The sequence below is a fragment of the Pelmatolapia mariae genome, linkage group LG16_19 (genome assembly GCF_036321145.2).
Source record: "Pelmatolapia mariae isolate MD_Pm_ZW linkage group LG16_19, Pm_UMD_F_2, whole genome shotgun sequence".
Taxonomy (NCBI): Eukaryota; Metazoa; Chordata; class Actinopteri; order Cichliformes; family Cichlidae; genus Pelmatolapia; species Pelmatolapia mariae.
The window spans coordinates 25,667,415-25,690,916 of record NC_086241.1 but is presented as its reverse complement, the minus strand read 5'-3'; the positions used below and the strand labels follow the sequence as shown (position 1 = coordinate 25,690,916).

At 40.4% G+C, this 23,502-nt stretch overlaps 1 protein-coding gene across 1 annotated transcript; it reads left to right on the top strand.

The window, feature by feature from the left end:
* Positions 1-361: 361 nt before the first annotated feature.
* trappc10 (trafficking protein particle complex subunit 10) lies at positions 362-22,934 on the top strand. Its single transcript, XM_063496614.1, has 23 exons — positions 362-522; positions 6,550-6,631; positions 7,684-7,819; positions 11,407-11,606; positions 12,384-12,579; positions 12,702-12,813; positions 12,953-13,200; positions 13,311-13,457; positions 14,125-14,239; positions 14,543-14,619; positions 14,841-14,932; positions 15,474-15,614; positions 16,031-16,140; positions 16,248-16,780; positions 16,869-17,010; positions 17,340-17,498; positions 17,810-18,039; positions 18,491-18,591; positions 18,731-18,854; positions 19,202-19,366; positions 19,599-19,779; positions 20,221-20,415; positions 21,165-22,934. The coding sequence occupies exons 1-23, from the start codon at positions 462-464 to the stop codon at positions 21,410-21,412; spliced, it is 3,795 nt and encodes a 1,264-aa protein (XP_063352684.1). The 5' UTR covers positions 362-461; the 3' UTR covers positions 21,413-22,934.
* The last annotated feature ends 568 nt before the right edge of the window (positions 22,935-23,502 follow it).

The window sequence follows — 23,502 nt, the reverse complement described above, 5'->3', positions numbered from 1 at the left end:
ACCAGCAATTACAGACGTTTTCTTGCATCCCTTTAATGTATTGTCCCTATGATTAAATTGCGTCTGTTAACACCATCTATCAAAGTGCAGCTGTAGTGTAGCGTGGTGAGATCCTTGCTCTAAACTACGCCCGAATGAAAAACAAAGAAGAGGACCAGAAACCGCAACGGCTTCCTGGAGTTTTCCAATCCTCATCCTCATAATATTATAAGACACGCACATCTTTAAATTGGTGCACAGCACACCACAGAAAAATGCCGGCTTCCTGACAAACCTGTCATTTATATCCCTCCATGCGAAAAGCGCCTGCTCGCCCTTTAATTACGCACGGCTTACGTACTTCCCGGAAGCGCAGTGGGGACACAGGCCCCATCGATTCAACACAACTGCATACATAAGCACTTACTAATAATAAAGCACTGTTTGTATGTCATTTTCATGGAGTGCTATCGCTAACACATATGGCGGGTCAAGAGGAAAAGCCAATCATCTATACCATGGAAAACAAGCCGATTGTAACATGTGAGTGTTTGTTAAACGGAGACGTTCACTCTTTTATTTTTTATGGTCTTGACAGCTAGCCTTGCTAGCTGCATTCATTAGCTTATTTTGGCTAAGCTAGCTGTCACCCTTACAATAACCAATTTGTAGTCGCTGCTTATGTGCATAGCAATTGGGGATGGCTTATTTCCAAACTGTTAGGCTGTAATATTTTTAGACGTGCATACTGCGCCGTGTTCGTGTTAAATGTTCTCAGGAAAGACGGTATGTCTCTTAGCTAGCTGCACTGATTAACAGGCCCAGCTAACGATAGAACGTCACGGACAGGTGCTGCAGTTTTAGTGGGGTATCATATTGTTCCTTGCTATACAGCCACAGTTTTCCCAGTCAGGAGCTCGAAAAGTAGCTGCCACAGTGAAGTGTGAGAGCTGGGCTCAGTTTGCCATTCATAAATCCCGTGGAGTGTGGTAGAAGCTTCATTGGTGGGGTTATTATTTTAGGGAGCGACAATTGTGGTGGGTGCCAGCTTCATCTGATTTCGCAGGCCACTCCATTTTTAGTGTCGTGACCCAGTATAAGAGTAGATAGAGGCTCTAGGAAATGGGACTATGAATGAAAATCATTGGTGGCACACTTTGACGTTCAGACATTGGGGTTCAAAAACGAAATCGCAGGTAGATCTCAGCGTGTGGATATAGGGATCCCTTGTCGTTCCATAGGGGTTATCGTGTGTCCTACACTAGACGGTTGCATTCTGTAGTAATAGGTCCTTTTACAGATATAAAATATGAAGTTAAGGCCTTAGAGATAGTAATGTTCTTAACAGTAAATGTAATATGAAATGAAAATGACACCGTACTGTTGCAGGATTTATTGTCAGGGTTTCTGTGTAAATTACTTACTGTCTTAAGTTGGATACTGAAAACGCAGTTTGTGTGTCATGTGTGTGATTGTAATTGTGCATAAGTGGAGACCTCGGGTTACACTCTGGTTTACTCTGGCCGTGTGATCATTGATTTACACAGAGCTTATGCCACTCAAATAGTGTGTGGTTGTGTTCTTGATGATAGCAGAATTAACATATGATGAAACATTGATTCGCTCAGCAACATTTAGGGATGAGGAGGGATACATCAGAGTATGTCTATGTAGTAGATGAGCAGCAATGTGCCAAGTGTGTGAGAGCAGCTAACTCAATGCAAGGATCATCAGACCGGTGTTTGCTTTGCAGCTTCAATAGCAGCTTTTGTGAACATCCAAAGTTCATTATTGTTTGCATTGCACTGGGTATATCAAGAACTGTTGAGCTAACACAAACAACTGCAGTATCCCAATGTGGGTGATAAAATGCTGAACTTCAACAGTTAAATATGGCGGTTTCAGATTAGAACAACAAATCTGACTTGTTTGTGCTAAATTGACCAAATTACAGAGTATACAGGAAGACATGAACTGTTAGAATGACCAGTTCATATTTTGTCACTGTGATGATGGTACAGGCACATTATTGAAGTCGTACAGATATTAGTATTTGATACAATAGTTAGGTTAACCTCTTTGTGTCCTCAGTGCTTTGAATTTTGTTTTCCACTTGGTATTTATTTTGGTTTTATTTGGGCAGAGGCAACAAAACCTTTTTAGTTAGTTTTAATGACTGAAACTGTTTGATAAAGCTTAGGAAAAGCTCTAAAAGAAAAAAAAATTAACGCTGGATGTGGAAAAGTGAAGTTTAAATAGTGTGTTTAAAAGCGATTTAAGGAGTGCTTTTGCAAATGTACCTCACTCAGTGTATTAGGCACTGATGCAAAGGAAACGGCAGAATTGGACGATATTTGTGGCACTGTTGGGGTGAACAAGATCCACATGCATACGTTCTGGTGTGGTCAGAATGTGGAGGGTATGGTGTAGTGCTGGGCGATATGGAAAAAATATTTATCACGATATGAATTATTTTATATCATGATAACGATATATATCACGATATACCACCTGACCTGTGGTCATCTGGAAAGTATGCAGTCTTTAAACAGCGAGTGGAGAGGGTGCAGTCTTTGTTTTGAGTTACTGTAAAGCATGTCGCAAATCCGGGTGCATGTAAAGCAGCACCATGTTGCTAAACCACAAGACAGAGTTTCTTTGCGAAAAATATCATTTTTTTTATACTTTATTTTCTCTTGCATAAAGTTAAGAGTATGTATAGTGAGAAGACAACACTAATATATTTGCACAGGCTATTTAACCCTTTAAGACCTACCATAGAACCAAGTCCGCCAGAGCTTATCTTTACATTTATTTATTTTGAGTGTCTTCATAGTTTTATTTTTGAGATACAGAAATTTTTATATACTACAGGAAAAATGAAAATAAATAAATGCAAATTTGCAAAAAACCAGCATGTGCATCAAAATAAACTATTTCCAACAGTGTAATTTGACTTCTAAGCATCCCAGAAACGATACAGAAGAGCATAAAGTCAAACATGACTTTTAAAAACACCAACATAGACTTTGAAGCTTAAAAAACTACATTTTCCGCGAAAATGACGTCACTTCCGGTTTCGGAAAGGTAATGGCGGACATGCGATAGTTCGCGCTGATTTATATTCCAAGTAGGAAGTGTTATGAACAGCTGATCGGATCGGCAAAGCCTGTTTCTGGAATATTATGTTTTTGTTGCTGGAAGTGCTTTTTATGCAATTTTTGCAAAGCTATATGTGGAAGGAAACCGTGACCTAGGGCAAGCTAATGGAATAAGATGCAAGTACAACTCCTACGGATTCATATGCAAAAAAACCCCATTATTGCGCTACCTTACGTGGTTCCAGTTCTACAGGGATTTAAAAATAGTTAGGGAAAACGGAGTGTGCCTGCTCCGACCGGTTGTAAAGGGTTAATGATATATTTTATGTAATAATTTGTAAAATTCGGGATAGAAACGATAGAAGACAAATGGCACGATAGACACTTTTCTATCGTCCACACGATATATATCGTCATATCGCCCAGCACTAGTATGGTGGTACATGAACCAGTTCCCCACCTGCTGCCAGTGGTGGTTAGACTGGTCCTCCTGTTCACACCCCGCAGAAAAAACAGTAACTATTATCCCCATCTCTAGTCTGCTGGACAACTGCTGGCGACATCGAGGACTGCCACAAAAGAGTCAAATTGACCTGACGTTGAAGTGCTGACCTTGTGGGATATTTGGTTACATTTTGTTTCATAAAGGGGAAACCATGTGGTTTCCTTTTACTTTTCAAGTGTATTCAAAGAAAACATGGTTTCACACTGGTTCACTGGCTGTGGCCTCTTTGCAGTGTAGCTTTAAACAAGTGCTTTAGTCACTGTTCATCAAAACCCACACATCTACCTTGAATGACAGCTTGATAATTTCTAAAATTGGACACCATTGTTCTGCAGGAGTGGTGACTCTACCAGTCAGCGCTGGTAAAAGTGGATTCATGGAGTGTAGGAGGCATATGGAAGAGAAGACTAAAAAGAGGAGCCTTAAATTAAAAGCTGCGTGTCTGAACCATTATGTCATAGTCACAGTCACAACTCTCTTTGTAGTTTTCTACTCTGCTCTGTATCAAAGCAGTATCAGCAGGACTGAGAGGGATTCTTTTTTTTTTTTGTAATCACAGGTGGGGTGTGAACAACAAGTCATGTAGCGAAAAAGATCAGATGTTTGTTTTTCCAATAGCAATGGCTGATTCTGGCTCTGTGTAGGGCAATGCACTATGATAACAGGTGCTGATGCATGCGTGTTTTTGCACTTTTATTTTTGCATTGCTGATCATGTGCTCTATTATAGCAACTGGCACTGCATAGAAAAATAGACTGTTTAACTCAAATCCCTGGCTTTAGGTATTCACTTTCTTTACTACCAATGATTGATCTGTAGTTTTTTCTGCTTTCTGTCAGTTGAATCTTTTACGGATGTTGAGCCATGTGTGGGTTAAAATGACTGCGACTGTGAAGGCTAGTCCACACTGTATTTACAGATGACACCGTGATGAAAGCAAGGATTGACAGTGTTAAACTTTGGTTGTGTAAATATCTTAGTTTGAGTAGCTCTGTCTTTAGAATAAAAGTGAATGTGCTTTGTAATGAATTCTTTTTTTCTTTTACTTTTTGTTTAATGATAAGCTGTAGATGGCTAGAAATCTCTGTCACAACAGTAGCACTTGTGCTAGGACATACCCTTGTATTGTAACTGATTGCTATTTCTATTGCTTTTTGGAAGCAGGCGTTTGCTGTGCAGAAAAGAGAGAAGTAGGGGTTTAAAAAAATCTATTTGCGCTCCTAATATTATGTAGTTTAATAGTCTAGTCTGGAGCTGTGTTCAGTTGCCTCCTGGACAGTTTTAAACATAAAAAAGAAGTAGAAATCCCAAGAATGATGTTGTGGAAGCAGAGGAGGCTTTATTCTGAAAACCTTGACATCATTTAGACCCAGAGTGCTGTTAAACAGGAGGCAGCAGATATAGAAGAAGAGTGCATTGCAGGAGGTTGTAGCTGCCAGACTAGCCCGACGAAAACTTTGACAACATTTTCCCTAAATTAAAGTATCATCACAGCTTGACTGTGTTTGCATCTTGTGAGGTTTTATTGCAGATTCTGAAGGTATTTGAAGTTAAAAAACATTTGTCACATTGTGCAGTGATTGTTTACTGCATTTCTGATATTTTCATACAAAAAAAAAATCACTTTGCATTTTGTTCCCAATTCTTATTTTTTTCGGTCAGTCATTATTTTTATTATTGGTGTTACTGCTGGGCTCTATGTTACGAAGTCAGTTAAAAATACCCTGAGTGTCTTCCCCTTATCTGGCTTCACTTGTCTGACACTGGCAAGCAGGATAAATGGTCATATGAAGTTGGTTATCAATTGGCTAAGTTAACCCAGTGTTGTGTGTTCACATCAAAGTGGTGTTGGCAGCATCTGACAAGGAGGTGTTTGATGAATCATGTGACTTTTCTTCCACCCAAAATGCCAAAATGATCCCTATGACAGGTACAACAGAAATGTTATCAAGTTGTTCAAAACATAGAAATATAACAGTAAGACTGTAAGACAGTGCAAGACTGTTGTAAAAAAGGCAAGAAAAGATGAAATACAGATTTTAGTTCCAGTTAATAAGTTTATCCTTAAGTGCGCTCTCAGCGCTGCTGTTGGTGGCTGCATATTAGAGCGCTGAAACTTTAAACTGGATCAGCTTAAACATTAAAGATTACAGGCTGATAAAGGAGACGTGGAAATCACTTCAGTTTGTCGGAGATCAAAGTGAAATTAATTTGATTTATTGAGCAGGCGTTCTTGATGTGTGTTCCTTGTTCTAGTAACTGCATTTAGTTTTTATTCTCAGATGCAGAGTCTGTGCTGTTTAAGGGTTTGAGAGTAAAGGTTAAAGACAGAGACAGAATTCAGACTTTATACAAGCACATTTGATACGAGCGGCAAGTACAGTGTAGGTGTCCTGTTTTAGGATCAGATATTAATGCTTGTTGTACACTGATTATTGTAAAATTGTTTGCTGCCAACAGAAAACAAGAATCATAGAATAAAGCATCTAAACATCTATATTATTGATTATTGATACTCATCAGGGAAACATAAAGATATTACACCCTCGTACTGTTCCCACCCAGGGAGCATCCAGGAATAGTGACGCTATTTTCTGGGGAGTTGGTTGGTTGATTTCATACTTGTTGATCTCTAATCTGGAACCCAACCTGCTCCAGAGCAGGTTAGGTCACATCATAGGTTACCTTGGCCATTTACCCTAATAAGAAGTGAATCATCTTCGTAGAATAGAAAATGAAAGGTTAACCCTGAAGTTACCTGGATAAGGCCTCTGCTCACTCTGTTTTAACTCAGGTGTGACATCCCTTTATGCTGATTGGGGAAAACTGTTATTGTCAAGAAGACATGAGAATTTTTTTTAACAACAATATTCCATTACCACCCCTTGAACTATTGCATTTTTTTTTTTTTTTTTTGCTATGACCTAATTTTTAACCCACCTTGTCTTCCTGTTTTTGTCTCAGGTGCTGGAGATCAGGCCTTGTTTACTTCTCTTTATACCTCATTGGCTCAACAGCTTCCCAGAGAGCCAATGGAGTGGAGGAGGTGAGTTTGTTTTTCTTCTTCTTCTTTCCTTTCAAATTTCACAGGTCAGTGTTTCACCAGCAGCACATTACAGTCAACACAATACATTTGTATTACATTTATTGATCACACAGAAAAACCTCAGGAGCAGAGCACAATGAGAGACATTCTAGAGGAAGCAAAGGTGTACTCGGTAAAGAATTAAAAGAGGAAGTAGGAGGTCTGCTCATCATAAACCATAAATGACATTTACAGGTGCAGCTAAACTGCAGTAGAGACAAAAACTGGTTGATTTGGCTGAGCATGAAGTGTAGCAACAGAAAAACACGATGAGGTTAGACATCATTAACCTGATCTCAGAGGTGTACTTAGTAATATTGGATGGTTTATTATTAATTGCCAGAGTTGCCTTAATGACTGGAATACCAAACTGTGATAATGTAATTCTCTCTGAGACGTGATGTTTCATTTGAAAGCAAAGTGTGAATATTATTGTGTATTAAAAATATTATGAGCTGGCATAGCAAGCAGAGCTTCTGATGGTCTTTTCTGAGCTGTTATCTGCACTGCGTGGATATAACACTTCAGGGTTTTGTTATCGTTATGACTTCGGCCAGAATCAGTTTATCCATCTGTTTGTGGTGACGGTAACCACATTGAGTGAAGATGCGGGGCTTTTTACATCCTTGATCTAATTTTCCCATTTTGTTATAACAGGAAGTTAACAAAGCAGCATTTATCTTCATCCAACAGAAAACATACGGACACATCGACAATTCTGAGGACAAAATGGAAACTTGCATGTAGTAATACCATTTCTAAGATATTGCTTCTGTTTCCTCCTGATATATTTGAAAAGACAGTGTGAGGTACATATTACATCAGTAAGACAGATTCTACTGGTGATACAGTTAAAGATATGATGCTCTGTCTTCATGGATATTTTAGAGTTTATTAGGTTGGGTTTATGGCAAAAGAATCCATTGGATAGAAAGATGACATTTTGTGCTATAAACTGTAGTCATTGTAAACTTGTGTTTGTATACTGATGCTCTGCTTTCATTTTTGTGCAGGACTTATGGCCGTGCACCAAAAATGATCCTCCTTGAAGCTAATTTTGTCCAGTTTAAAGAGGAGTTGCTCCCAAAGGAGGGCAACAAGGCTCTTCTCACCTTCCCCTTCCTCCACATCTACTGGACTGACTGCTGTGTGAGTACAAAGCACACACAGATACACAATCTTATTACGCTCTGCTTGTCAGATCAGGTTGAGCATGTATTCTCTAGCCTGTCTTTGGGGGTCCTTAGGTTGATTCAAAGCTCCGTAAACTCGCCTTTATCAAATAGCTGTCTGACAGAGAGATAAAGACTTATGTTGCTGCTGTTCAAGCGAAATTTGGAAAGGTGTTGGCACATTTTGTACAGGAAGTGAGAGTAGTTGAGTCGTAATAAAGCACAGTTTGTTTAATCCATGCGAGTTTAAAGATGGATGTGACTGCCTGGATGAGTGTTGTGTTTATACTTTTGGGTAATGGCACTTTTATGCTCACTGTTCACCCCCTTTCGCATGATGCTGTGCAACGAAACTGATGTTGCATCCGCTGGCATAAGCTGCCGCTTTTGTGTTGCTTCTGCCGGTCACGCACATCACTATTTTTATAACGTAGCGCACTGTGCTACTGCACTTGAGTTGTGTTGAAGACATGAGCATACAGTTATGTATCAGTACAGACGTTATACCGACATGACACTTGGTCTTATGTCTTTGCTTCTGGTTTTCACTTATTGTCTTCGTATGTCAGTGCTGATGTGGCGGTATTGCACACCTATCGTTCAGGTGAATATTGCAGCTCTGGGTCTTAACTGCGAGTTAAAATAGAAGTGGCTATGTGATCATGTTACCAGCAGTTTGTGAAGAAACCAATGCAGTGGGTACACTTTCAAAGGTGGGCCTTTTAAAAGAGGTGAAAGGTGGCTGTGTGCAAGATGTGGAAATGTGACATCCATCAGGCTGACAGGCACATTTATGTTGTTTTCCATATAAACACAAAGCTTTAAAAAACCCATCATCAATCTCGTTTGCAGAGCCTTTCTCAGCAATTATCTGTTATTACACGGATGGCTTTCGCTCATCCGCAGCCAACAGGCTAAACTGAACTTGACATAAACGGCGAAGCAAAAGCAGATTGGAGAAAAACAAGAGAAGCAGGAACCTGCTGCTGGTGCTGACTGAGCAGTTGGTTAGTTTAAGGAAGTGCAGTCATCAGCTCATGACTCATGACATTTCCTAAGGACTGTGGGTGTAGTGTACCTGCGTTAAAGACTGCCTTTGTAAAACTTGAATGCTTTCTTATTTGTAAAAACAAGCAAACCAATGCCTCCTTGACAAACAGCTTTGCAAAGTGTGTGTGAGTTTAGTCCCATCTTTATTCAAGAGCAAGGTCTTTTGATTTGAGAGCATTTCTTAATTTCGTGTTCCAGAACTGTAGTGGTTTTCCTCAAAGCGTCATGCTTGCAAAGGTGCTCAGCTCTTAATGAAAAGTTGAATAATGTATGTGATATTCAACTTGCTGCTGTCCAAGCACACACACACGCTACATGAATGGAATTGCTTAATTTGTTTAACTAAAGAAACAAAGGCATTTTAAACCCCAAGGCACTTCTTTTGCAGTTTCCTTGAGCAGTCCTTTGTCACTATTAGTACAGAAACCAAACACAGAAGCAGTACACTTTCAAAAGCTTATTTTGTTTGCTTGCTTGTTTGTTTGTTTTTTTGAAAGAAGAACTAAGTTCTAACAAGTGAAACAAAGCTGAATATGGAGGTAATGAGGATGCTGGCTAAGTACTGCGTGTCCTCCTGCACATTAGACATCTGCATTTTGTAAGCGAGTAATGTAAAAGGCAGGCTTTACTTTGAACAATTTTATTTAAGCTGCACACTCAGCTTCTGGGATGACAAAACTGCCAACCAATTAGCCGACTGTTGGAGGCAGTGCCATTCTTGTCTAGTGAGGTCAGCCTCTTCAGTCACAGGACTGTCAGGCAGAAGTAATCTGCCACTATAATTGAAAAGTGAATATATGGGAATCCCATAGCTACATTTTAAAAGAAAGAAAACCTTTTTTTATTTATAAATGAATAAAATATCATAAAGGCTAGTGGAGTTATTTTCTGTCAACTTGTGTCACTTTAGGACAAATAGATCCTGACTGACTAAAAGTTAACTTCCAAAACATTGTGTAATACCAGGGCTTCAGTTTTTTCTTTCTGGCGGGTGACTGTTATATAATAACTGACTAATCATATTATAGCCCACCTCTTCTCATTTCCAGCCAATTTAAAACAAACACCACCCTCGAGCAGGATTCATTTAGAGCAAGCCACTCGGCAAATCCCAGTCACAACATCCACATCAGTACCCCACAGATACGGAGGCTTAGTTATTGTCAATATAAACTTGCTGGCCAGCATTCTTTTTGTAGTTTCAGTTTCCTGATATGCTTTGATGTTGAAATATTCTCACTGGGTACAAAATGCTCTTAAAGAGGAAGCATGTTTTTCTTCATTTGCTCTTTAGTTACAATCTGATGAGTTAAAATTTTATTGATCCTGATTATGTAAAGTACAGCTCTAATAAAATTAATAGGTTTGTACTGCTGTGGTGTGGTTTTGGCAATGATGTAAAAAAAATGCAAAAAATTGGCCAACATCTAGGATGGAATAAACCACAGGTATATAGTGCACTGTGATGATACTCAAGCCAAAAACATGTGCAAAGAAATAAGCTATTTGCAATTGTGTGGATGTTGTATATTTCCCAGGTACACCTTGCTAATACTCTGGAATATTGGCATGATAGCGTCACACAGTTGTTGCAGATTTGTTGGCTGCCATGATGTGAATCTCCCGTTCCATCCACATCCCAAAGGTGCTCTATTGGATTGAGATCTGGTGACTGTGGAGGCCAGTGAACAAATTGTGAAGTTCCAAAACCAGTTTAAGTTTTGTGACATGGTGTGCTATCCTGTTGGAAGCATCAGAAGACTGTACAGTGTGCTTACATAGGGATAGAGATGGTTGGCAACAATACTCAGGCAGCCTGTGGCATTTAAACAATGATTAGGGGCCCAAAGTGTTTCAGAAGACATCCCCCACACCGTTATACCATTACCAGCCTAAACTGTTGATACAAAGCAGGACGGATCTGTGTTTTTGTGTTGTTGCCACCAACTAGTATCTGAATCTTAGCAACAATCGAGACTCAGCAGACTAGGCAGCATTTTTCCAGTCTTCTATTTTCTAGTCTCTCTAAGCAAACTGCTTTCCATACCATGATTTTAATAAGTGGTTATTTGAGTTACTCTGTGGCTATTCTATTCTGCCCTATAGCATCAACCAGAGAGCCCACTTTCACTAGGTTCACTACCATGCCTCATTCAACATCACTGAAGTCACCTTTCTTCCCTATTGTGATGCTTCAGCAGGTTGTCTTAACCGTGTCTAAATGTATTGAGTTGCTGCCATACGATTGGCTGAGTGGTTATTTCCATTAACGAGCAGTTGAACAGGCGTATGTGCATATATACCACTATGCAAAAAGGTAATTAATTGCATGGTAAAAATGAAATAAGTTGAACTAAATCACATCAATGTCTGGGTTGATGACTACTTGTTTTTAAACCAGCACCAGCTTTCCTTGATATTTTGGCAGGCCAAATGCAAAAGTATCTCAAATTTTCCCCAGTACTAAGTCTTCATAAAAAACCTGACTAAGCAAAATGATGTGCTTTATTGTAGGATACAGAAATGTATAAGAGCTCCGTGAAGGAGGACATGATGCGCTGGCAGAACAGCCTGAGGACCCACGGCTCATCAGACTGGGTCATCATTGTGGTGGAGACCAATGATACCAAGAAGAAGAACAAGACAAACATCCTGCCTCGCTCATCCATTGTGGACAAGATCCGCAGTGACTTCTGCAACAAGCAGAGTGATAGGTTAGCAGGCTCCTCCAGTTTAAACAAACTCATTTGGATGAAATTAGAAAGATGTGATGATGTGTAACACACTGACTCCCTTTAAAATGCTTTATTAGTCCCAAGTTTCTTCTTTTTCTGGAGTAACTGTCAAAGGTAATTGTTCTACAGAGTAATTTGAAATATGATGTGTAAGTCTGAAATGATTATTTGATTTTTGTAACGATTGTTTGATGTTATGTTTCTGAAAAACGTCATGAGAGCCTTTCTTTTTATCCCAAAACACACACACACAGAGTTTGTGAATCTCTAGCGGTGGGTAGTGATGAATGCAGATTGTGATGCAGTCTAGGGAGAGAAAGTGTATTATAAGTTATTTCTACACTTGCAATGTACAAAACAGATGTAAATGTGCTCGATGTTAGAATTTAGAGACATTCTCTGAAAGTCTATCGTATAGGTTATCTCTAGATGCTACAGTTTACTGATTTCCACTTCCAAATGAATGACATGAAGAGTCTGAGTTAAAATGTAACATTTACAAATGCCAATTTTAACTGAAATATTAGGTTGAATTTCACAATTAGAAACCCACAGACTCCTTTATATTTTACTTATTTTATTCACTTAATTCAAAAACATTTTCAATTTGATTTAAAACGTGAAATAATAGTAATTCATTGCTTTCTTTCACATGTTGTCTCAAAGCAGTTTCTGTAATCAGTGCTTGCTAAATCTAAGCTGCCTTGTGGATTGAATCTTCCTTATGTAAGTAAAGACTTTTGTCTTTTCATCCAGGTGTGTAGTTCTGTCTGATCCTCTGAAGGACTCATCTCGATCTCAGGAATCCTGGAATTCCTTGCTGCTAAAGCTGCGAACTCTCCTCCTCATGTCCTTCACCAAGAACCTGGGCCGCTTCGAAGATGAAATGCGCACACTACGAGAGAAGCGCACCCAGCCGGGCTGGAGCTTCTGTGAATACTTCATGGTCCAGGTACATGGAAAGAAGCGCTGGAATGTAGGCCTGTGTGTTATCCTGTCCTCGAACTCTGTCCTAGAAGGTTACAGGAGCCAAGTGTTGATTTCCAGTTTTGTCTTATGTGTGTGTCTGTGCAGGAGGAGCTGGCCTTTGTTTTTGAAATGCTGCAGCAGTTTGAGGACGCCTTGGTCCAGTATGATGAGCTGGATGCTCTTTTTACCCAGTATGTCCTTAACTTTGGAGCGGGAGGTACGTAATCACCTCATTATTATGCTTTGTTTCAGTTTGTCTCTGTTAATTAAAAGAAACACTGTTTGCATTTTTGTTTCCATTTTCGAAGGTACGCGCTAGTTTTGTTTTTGGTCATGCTAATCCGCTTCTTTCACAGATACTGCTAACTGGCTCGGCTCCTTCTGCGCCCCAGTGCGTAACTGGAGCGGCTTGTTGCTTCGGCGACCCATTGACATGGAGAAGAGGGACAGCATCCAGCGTGGAGAGGCCAGTCTCTTAGACCTGAGAAGCTACCTGTTCTCTCGCCAGTGCACTTTACTAATCTTCCTCCAAAGACCCTGGGAGGTCACGCAGAGAGCGCTGGAGCTGCTCCACAACTGTGTACAGGAGCTCCGCCTGCTGGAGGTAATAAACACAGATCGTACCATTTCTAATGGTATGAGTGGATTTTCATCCTCTCTTTCTACACATTGTACTTCATTACTAATATTAAAATGCTTTCTTATGTTACTCAGGTGCAGGTCCTTGAGGGAGCCCTGGACTGTTGGGTGTTTCTCAGCTGCTTGGAGGTTCTGCACAGGATCGAGGGCTGCTGTGATCCAGCCCAGTTAGCTGCAAACTGCTCCCATACTGTTGGTCTCTGGGCGTATGCTACAGACAAGGTACCACACACAAAATAAACAAATAATAATAATAAAAAAAAAGTCTTGCTTTTTTAAGCTTTGACTTTACTAACTTAAGAAACCCATTAGCAGCACCTTTAAGCTTCCAACAGATCTGTTAGGGCTCTTAAGTTGAAAAGCTCCATAAACATTGACACTGATACTGACAAACTAACACTGTAGCTTTTTACTGTTGTTTGGTTCTTCGTCTGTTATCAAACTTGTAAGAACGCTTAATAATGTATCACGCACATGCAATTTTCCACTGTTCAGCATCACCCTAAAAACACAAGTCTTTCCCGGTTTTTACCCCTCAGCCCTAAAAAAGGCTGAAGGGGTAAGGTCGCCAGCCTACGGGGCAGCAGGTTTTTAAATGCAGTAGCTCACAAATGCTTCAAATTGATACCATAGGTGTATCTGCTAGGAGGCTGAGGGGTAGAAGGCCATCGCCCCCTGCCAATACTTTAATAAGTTTCTACATACAAGAGCACTAAAAAGGTTACTTGTCTGCATTTTTCCAAAACATCTGTGCCAATGCTTTGCAGTCCATTTCTGTAGAATGAAGAAATTTGCTTATCCTTTTATGTAATAATTTAAACACCAAGAAGTAGGTATTATGAACATAAAATGGCCTTTTTTCAATGAGTGTTCTCTCCGCGTTCTGCAGCTGAAGTCTCTGGGGGAACTCTGTGGCTTAGTGTCCAAAAAGGGACCCAATTCTGAGGACCTGAACAGGACTGTAGATCTGCTGGCTGGGCTTGGGGACGAGAGGCCTGAGACTGGTAAGTTTTCACATTCTACCTTTGCTGGGCAGTAATGACCACCTAATTTATTTATGTTTTTCAGTTTGTCACTTTGTTTTAGATTAAAAGTACAGGCTGTTCCTGAAAATATGGCTATTAGTTGTAGTCTCTGCAGTGCAGCACACACAGGCGCAGTGCCTCTTTGATCTATGGCAGCTCTCTTAAGTCACCATGGTGTGCCTGCACCCTCAGGGTTAGACTTTACTCTTCACTGCCTCTCTTATTTGAAAGGGAATAAATAACCGCATGTGTTTTTAAAATCTCCTTTGTCTTCCTCCACAGTCAACAGTTTGCAGAGCCCGTACAAAAAGCTGAAAGAAGCTTTGTCGTCTGTCGAAGCTTTTGAAAGGCACTATCTTGTAAGCCACACATATTGCCACAGTTTGATATTTTATTTCATTGGTTTACTAAGAAGGAAGTTAAGACACATTCTTTCAACTGTTATCCAATTTTTTTTTTTAATCATCATTTTTTTTAATGATGTAATGTCCTGAAAGCTTCAGCAGCAACAGCTCATTTGATGATCTTTCTCCTCTTCTTTCTCTTCTTCTACCACCTTGTTGGCTGCTTCTTGCATCAGGAACTTTCTCATGCTGCTATGGAAATGTACCAGGCCATCGGCCGGCTTCGGTCTGCCAGACTGGTGGGAAAAAGTCTGGCTGAGTTCTACATGTAAGGACGAGTTAAGCTGTTGGTTTAATTAGGGTATAGGCAGGTCTATTTGAGTTTTTTAAGTTGGTTAGGCTTCTACTATAGAACTGTTTCACAATTAGAGCCTATAAATACCCACACAGGACTGAAGATAAATGAAGTTTTCTGAAATAAGTGGAAACCTATTTGAGAGGAATTAAGTGACATTCATTATATTGAGCATGACTATATATATGAGGTCCAACTTAATAGTCAAAAACCAAATACTTATGATGCAAGAAATAGGCTGTCCATCTGCTACTGGCTCATATTTGATGTCATGCCAGCCAATAGAGAGTGAGTGAGTGGGCAGTATTTGCATGCAATTTCACATATTATAACCTGCAAAATAACTTTATCTTGATCAGTGTAGAAAAGGAAAAAAAGAAAAGAATTTCTTCACAAATATATAAAAATCCATGATGATAATGATAATAATAATAATGATGATGATCTCTATCATTTTCTATAATGAAGAGGAACAAGATGATTTGTTTATATATGTCTTTTTTATGTAACACAGGAGGAAGGGAGATCCCGAGCGGGCGGAAACCTTCTTACAGGAAGCTCTGAAGTCATACGTGTCAGAGGGGTGGAGCCTCCCTGTGACTCACACCAGGAGACAGGTTGCTGAGTGTCAGAAGCTGCTGAGCAAAACTGAAGAGTATCCTTCAGAGCCATGAGACTAATTAATGGGCAAATATTAAAACATCACAGTGATGCCAAGATTTAACATTACGTCACAGCACTAAACACTGAAGCACATTTATTAATTTCCTACTTTACTATTCATAAAAATGGTTGCACTGGTCAAAGTTAGTATTTTAAAAATATGTCCTTTAGTTTCTTTATAATATAAAGTCGGTTGTTATGGCATCAAAATATTTACATGACCTTCTATAAGTTAGTCTAGTATTATTATCAGTCAGGTTTAAAATAGGTTGAGCTGCTGATGATGTGAAACCTTGTCTGGTTCGGTTTGGCCTTGAAGGTAAAGTAGGGGTTCCTGTTTTGTTCTTCCAAAAGTTGTTTTTGAAGTAGTGAAATGAATTATTTGGTTTCCTTTACAACCCACCACAGCTACTTACAAACCAGTGCTTTGTTGGCTGGTGATGTAAATCTGACGACGGACGAGAGGAAACACTTTTGTCAGGAAATTCTGAGCTTTACTGGCAAGTCTGGAGACCAGTGTAAGCACTTCTGTTTAACTCCTATTCAGTTGGAATACACTTTGTATTTATAATTTACAAAAATGTGCACATCATTAACATGTTTTTTTTCTACTTCTTGCTCTCAGCTCACAAAGTTACCCTCAGCATGGGCGTGTTTGCACAGCTCACGCAGTTAAAGTTCCATCCAGCAACAGCCTCGGTGCACTCTGGAGCTGTCCTGCAGGTGGAGCTCACTCTGCGGTGTTTGATGCCCGTGTCGGTGCGCATCCAGCAACTAGTCGCCAGCATTCACTTTGAGGTGGATCATGGAGGGACTCATGGGAGGTCAAAGGGAGCTCAGAGACAAACGCACCCAGGGACAGTAGTGTTTAGACAGAGTAACTCATCAGCGGGTCCTCCATCCTCCGCAGGCGCCGGGCCTTCATTAGAGCTGGATGAGATTCAGGACAGGAGTCCTTCGGACAATTCTCTCAACTCTACAGGAGTGATATGTAAAAACACTCACCTGCTCATGCGTCGTCATGACAGCAACTCACCCCCAGACACGCCTAACTGTATCAGCCCCCCTACTGTTGGAATTAAGGAAGGAGCCCAAATGCTGAAGGTGCAGGATGTAACATTAGAGCCTGGGAACAACAGCATCACGTTCACTGCACCAGTAAGATGCGACCTTCCTTCGGTCATAAAATGTCCCTTTATTTTTTCCCCCCTCACACTCTCATTTGTGCCTCTGGTTTACATTGTAGAGTGGACAGCCAGGTACTTACACACTTCGCCAGCTGTGTGCCACAGTCGGTGAGGTGCAGTTTATCCTGCCTCATATCTACCCATCGGCCCAGTATGAAGTATATTCTCAGGAGCCCCAGCTCACCGTGGAGCCTCTCTCAGGTCTGAATATTTTTATTTGATTAAAATCAGATTCTTCATATCTGGGGCTGTTGTATTTGTTACACTTGGAGTTTATTTGCAGCTTTATTAGCTTAAATTCTCTAATAGTTTTCTGTAATTATGACCATATAAGCATAAAGAGTTTGAGGTTGATAAATTCTAATAAATGATTAGTTCATAAAAATAACTTTTAATTTTAACAGGTCAATAGCTTAAAAAAAGTTAAATAAGTTTTACCAGCTTGTTTGACCTGATCAGACTATAAATATTCCACTTACCCATAAGCCAGTGCAGCATGTGTGCGTCACTGTAGTTGTCTTTGTTTTCAGAGCCACTGTTAGCTGGTCTGCCTCAGAAGGTGAAGTTTACTCTGCTGACGGGTCACTACACTGTGAAGAAAGGAGATGCCCTGCAGCTCAGCAACACAGAAACAATGCCCATCCTGCCCTCCACCAGCTGCACCGCCCGAATCAGTAGCCCTACTTCTGGTCAGTAACTACACTGAATATAAGAAATGATTCTTTTAAGATCATTTGGAGTAGTGATCTTTCCTGACAGTCCACTTTCCTGCTGTCATTCTTTCCATGCCAAACTGCTTAGATTATCTCACCTGTTATTTGAGTAATGTTGTCTGAACTATATGGATCTCCACTGTGCTGCTGTGTGTGTGGGTGGGGTTTGCACAGAATCTTGGTGTTCATGTATCGGTTCAGAACTGAGTTGTGCCCATAAACAAACTCATAGATACAGAGCTCTAAACTTCACGCGGCCATCTTTTCTGGCCCCCTCTTGTGTTCAGAGTTGGTGGGTGAAAGCACTTTGTCCATTCAGTCGTCTGAAAAGGTGACGAGCATCAGCCTTCCTCCGGCCCCTCCCTACCACACTCTGGAGTTTCAGCTGGAGGTTTTGTGCATAATCCCGTCCGGGGCTGACCGGCCCGCCAATGAGAGGCTGACTAATGGGGAGGTCCGCCATCGACCACGGAGCTACAGTCATCCTGACACACCGATGACCGCCATCGACCAGAGGGTGAGACACAAGACATGGAACTTTTTGTGGGGGAGATGCGAGTGATGAAGCATGCTACATATCACTGGTAGTCTAGCTGTGGGTGGTACCTGTGTATAGTGTGGATTACATTTTCTAGTGATCAGTCGATCAGTTGTTCATAAGATGATTAATCACTAATATTCTAATAAATGTTTGAAGTTATCGTGACTGTTTGCTACTTTAATGCTTTCACATTATAGAAGAATTGATGTTTTTGTGTGGTGAAGGTTTTATACTTGATATTTGATGACCTCACTTTGGGCCCAAAGATATTGCAGTTTTGTTTTTTCTTTCTTTTTTTAAGATAAACAATTGACTATTTCAAATAGTTAGCTGACATAAATTGTAAAGAATACGATTGTTAGTCATCAACCAAATACATATTTGCCAGATAGCTGGTAGAGAAACTTAAACTTGTGTGTGTACACAGATGTCTATCGACTGTCCGTGGTCGATCTACTCCACACTGCTTGCCCTTACCTTCTACATCCCTTTCAAGACCAAACACTCTTTGCTTTCTGCTGGTAACAGGCAAGTCTCTTCCTTTTTTTAAATTAGTTTTTATTGTTGGGAAAGATGAAAGTTTAGATTTAACTTATTAACATGACATTCTTTACCACTACCTTTCCAAACCTGTCTGACCTGTGACCTGTTGGACGTGATCCCACAGGAAGTACATCCAGGTGTGTGTGCAGAATGTGTCAGATGTTAATTTTACGCTGGCAGAAGTAAAGCTGACAGAGAAGCAGCACGCATCGCTGGAGCTCCAGTCTCTTAACACTAAAACACAACAGGTGAGCAGAAAGGGGGAAAAAAGCCTAACAAACATCTTCCTTTATTTTAAATAATGACACCAGTTTTAAAATATGGTGAATGCCTTCTATAATATTTTGGGTTAAAGATGGCTTTATAGGCTATGTGCACTGTTTTGCTTATTTTATCCTTGATTTTGCATTTTGGTGTTAATTTGTCTGGAAACCTCTTGTCATTGTGGATGGAGCCCCAGAGTGTTTTCAGATTCCTTTACATCAGGATAGACAATGTCATAATACATTTTCTATCTTAGATGTTGATTTGAAAGATCAGAGCTACATCATCCATGGACTCACACTGATGTCTGGTGTGTATTTTGTGTGTCTAGCTTCTGTGCTGTAAGCACAGTGTGTTCTGCTTGTGGGAGGTGAGGTGGAAGGATGACCTGCCCTCCTGTCTCCAGTGTGTTTTCTCTGCCAACTTTTCTCCGCTCAGCCAAGACATTTCTGCCTACAAACCTTTCCACTACCAGTTCCAGCTTGAGAGAGTCACTGTAAGTCCACTTAAACTCCAGATTTAGGTCCTTTTCATCTAAATGCGTAAGTGAAGCAGTGATTGTGTTGTCAGAACGTTAAATATCAAGACTTTTTTAAAACATCTGAGCAAATTCTGTTTGCAAGTGGCTACTTTTAATGGATAGCTCATTGTAGGAGTTTAGTTGCAGTTAACTTAGCCATTATCATTGACTCTCCCACCCACTGATAACCTCTAATTCATGTCATCAGACATTGTACAGCGTGAAAGCAGAAATCTTCCCTCCTGCTGGTGAGCAGCACTGCCGCTCTGGCGTCCTCTGTGGACTTGAGGTGTGTATAACACGACTGACTGAACCAGCAGAGGGAGAGATTGCAGAGGACAGCAAGACTGAGACCGATGGCCCCAAAACCACCAAGCTCATGTATGAAGGTATGCTATCAGCTCCCCTTTCTGTCTTTTTTTTCTTTTCTTTTAATTAAATCAGATTTTTAGTAGACCGGTCAGTTATTTGAGAGGAATATTTGGCTGAAGAACCGATATAAAAATGGCATTAATTTAATCTAACCTAAAATCAGCTGCTTGCCAAAAACTGTAGTTCTGTAAGAGTTAATATCACTTTTCACAAATACCAAGATATTAGCTGAAGCGGTGGATTTATCACTTTATAGATCGACTTGTTTTTGTTCAGATGTGCATATGTATAAGAGCCAGGCACTTCAAGCAAAACCATCTCTTCAAACTATTCTTCAGACTCCTTTTTGCATATGGCCAGACACAAACAAGGCTAAATAATTTAAGGCAACAAATAGTCTGTTTGATTTTGATAATGTGAAACAATTTTAATAGTTGTGTTTGCATGCATGTCCACAGTGGCTGACAGCAGCAGTAACTGGGCGGTGTGTGGGAAGAGTTCAGGGATGGTGCTCATGCCAATGACGGCCAACGCCACCCACAAAGTCCAGATCGAGGTGATGCCTCTGTTTGCTGGACACCTTCCCTTCCCCAAGATCAAAGTGCTGAAGTACCTGCCTCACACTGCAGCAGTGGCCATTCAGCCAGACCCCGGTGAGACCTGCTAAACCTTCAAGCCTTTGTAGATGTTTATTCATAAGGGAAGGGATAGAGAGATGGCTGAAGCAATCAGTTGTTCAAAAATGTCTCAACATACATAACACATTGTGTTTCCTAAAATATAAACCAGAAGTGAATTAATGAGTCATTTTATTCACTCAGAGTTTTTATTGTAACACCAGGGCAAGTTCAGAGTGTGCAGCAGCACAGCTTATTAGTTACTCAGCCTCACTAGTTATGAGTTGCTTTGTTTGTTCCATGCAGTTGCTCAGGTTGTGCTTTATTTACCTTAAAATTACCTTTGTGTTGTGTGACACCACAATGCAGCACATTGTGTGGATTGGTGACGCCCTGTGATGATTCCTGTGGGTGCTCCTAATTTTGAATATGACAGTCCATGCCGCCTTGTATTTGAACACCGTTAGGTGTGTCACCACTCGCACCAGTATCATTAGCATAGTTTCATCATTTTAACATAAAAGCAGCATCACATTAAAATGTAGCAAATGGTTGGAGTGGAACCGTGTTTTCATTCAAACTGAAAAGGAGATTATTTATTTTTTCATTTTTATTTTGTATTTTTTTGAATAGATTTGTGTTTTTCACACTCTATTTGATCTGCTGGCCTGTTAGCAGTTCATCCCCAGATCTTAAAAATAACGTTCTGGTACAAAATGCTTTTCTTCTTCTTCTTCTTTGTCATTTGGACAATCAGTAATTTGTTTATTCCTTGGCGCTTTCAGACAGTTGCGTGGAGAACGACAGTCTATCCCTGCTGGACAAGACGCTGGATGATCAGGGAGACACGGCGAGCATCCGCAGCCGGGGTAGCGTCCACTCTGTGGGCAGCGGCGACCAGCAGCAGAAAGGCGTGGCCATGCCACGACTCGAGCCTTTCAGCCCTGGACAGGTGTTCAACCACAGCCACGCATGCCAGGTCCTGGTGCTGCCAGCTACTGACGACCACATCATGGAGGTCAATGCCACATGACCCTGGTGACAGCGTCACCAACAACCTTCATGTAGGACTGAACCTGTGGCCTGGATGGACTCTACTGAGATTGTTTTAAATCTGGGACGACTCGGGTCCATGAGTCCATTTCTGAGACGGCTGCAGGTTGTCGGTATGGACTCACTCCTAAGCATGAAACCCACTGCAGACATTACGGACTAGCCAGTGAAGAGCCAATGACATCTGCTGATTAAATTTAAATAAAGATTTTTCTTTGCCATACTTTGTACATAGCTCATTGAATGGATTTATAGGTATAAATATATATATAAATAAATAAATATATATATATACGGACTGATCAGTGAGATCGGTGCCTGTCGTACTATTTCAAACTGAAGAAAGAAAAAAACACTCCTGATTGTCCCGTGATGCACCAAAGCCCTAGATGTGTGTACGCCTTGACCATCTACTCAAGTACTGTAACAACTGAGTGTGTCCAGCTGTTGCGTGCCTCTTCAGTAGTCATCATTTTTTTTTATATTTGAGATTTTTGCTTGTTTTTGAGTCATTGAACTCTGATGTGTCTTTGGAGACGTATTTTATAATCCCAACAGACTCCTTTGTCCTAGTACTGAGGTAAATAATAATAATAATAATAATCTCCCAAGTTTACTACATGATTTCAGCATGAGAAAAGTCAGTCCAGCGCATATGAGGCACCAAAAATGAAAGTGTAGAGCTATTATTGAAAATGACCAATGCACCATCTGTGCTGATGCAAAGAAGTAGTAAAAAAAAAAATCGAATCTAAAATGACCCAGGTTACCTGTTCAAATGTCTGAACGTGTTGCTCTTCTTTCCATAGTATAGATTAAATGTGCTGCACAGGATTATAAGTACAGGCTTTAGTGTTTCTACTCGCAGGGTATAAAGATCTTTAAAATGTTCACGTCTCCAAAAATGCACATAGATGTGCTAAAGAACTTCTATTTATTTTTAACAAAGACAAAGCCTTATGTTTTCTGACTCAAACGAAAACATAAGAATGAAACTCTCAAATATAAACCCGGCAATGACACGAAAGGCTCCGATTGTAGTGGTTTGTGTGTATGTGCGTGCGTGTGTGTTGCATTTCTGTTCCGCTGTAGCTCTGTGTCCATGGATGTGATCAGATGAGACTTTTACACGAGGATCAGCCAGTGCACATTGTCTGTCAGTGCATTGTTTATATACTGGGTGTGTATATTTATTGTGTGTGTGCGTGTGTGTGTGTGCGTGCCAAATCCATGTCCGAGCTATGCACACATACCGGTGATGTCGAATGGATGAGTGAAATAAGCCGCTGTTAGATTTATTCATACATTTGTTTGAAAGGATGAACTCTAGCTACTTCTACCCCCGCCCTCCTCCACCCTTGTCCTCCTCTGTGGTGCACGCGCACACAGCGCGACTACGGCCGCCTGCTCCTCTTTTGACCACTGTACATACTTATGTGTAAATAATGATTCAAATGAAAATCATCTTTGATTGCCAACTATATTAAAAAAAATCATTGGGATCTCCCTGGATGTCTGTTTTCTATAATATCATGTTAGCAAGAAAATGGGTTGAAAGATTGACGAGGCAGCTGATTGACTTGTGTTGATATTTGTGCAGCATGAAAAACACAACAGGGTTTTTTATGACCTGGTATGAACAGGGAATCCTCACTTGCTGACCTCGGTGTAAGAATAAATGATTCACAATGTATTAGTTTACAAGTCAAAAATATGCTTTTCCCAAATGTTCCATGTTGACTGTTGTTATTAATCAAGTGATTTTGGTGGAAGGGAAAAAAGTTAGTTTTTGGTTTCTTACTAAGAATTTATTGAAAGTATAAAAAGATGCAAAATTAGTTTTAGTAAAGTAAAAGTAAGAATGGAATGGAGGGAGGTGTAACAGTGAAGCTGTAAGGAGCAGAGGCAGTGAAAGTGGATGAGTTTATATACCCCAGGTCAACTATCGGAAGCAATGGACAATCAAGAGAGTCCAGGCAGGGTGGAGGGGGACGGTGGAGACAGTGAAGATGGAGGTGGCTGAGTTGAAGATGTTCAGATTTTCGTCATTTGTGACCAAAATGGGCAAGA

Excerpts from the sequence above, each read along its gene's own strand:
- trappc10 (XM_063496614.1), top strand. The coding sequence starts at position 462 with ATGGCGGGTCAAGAGGAAAAGCCAATCATCTATACCATGGAAAACAAG. Across the intron at positions 11,607-12,383 it reads TGCAACAAGCAGAGTGATAG|GTGTGTAGTTCTGTCTGATC; the intron begins GTTAGCAGGCTC and ends CTTTTCATCCAG. Across the intron at positions 18,855-19,201 it reads TTAACACTAAAACACAACAG|CTTCTGTGCTGTAAGCACAG; the intron begins GTGAGCAGAAAG and ends TTGTGTGTCTAG.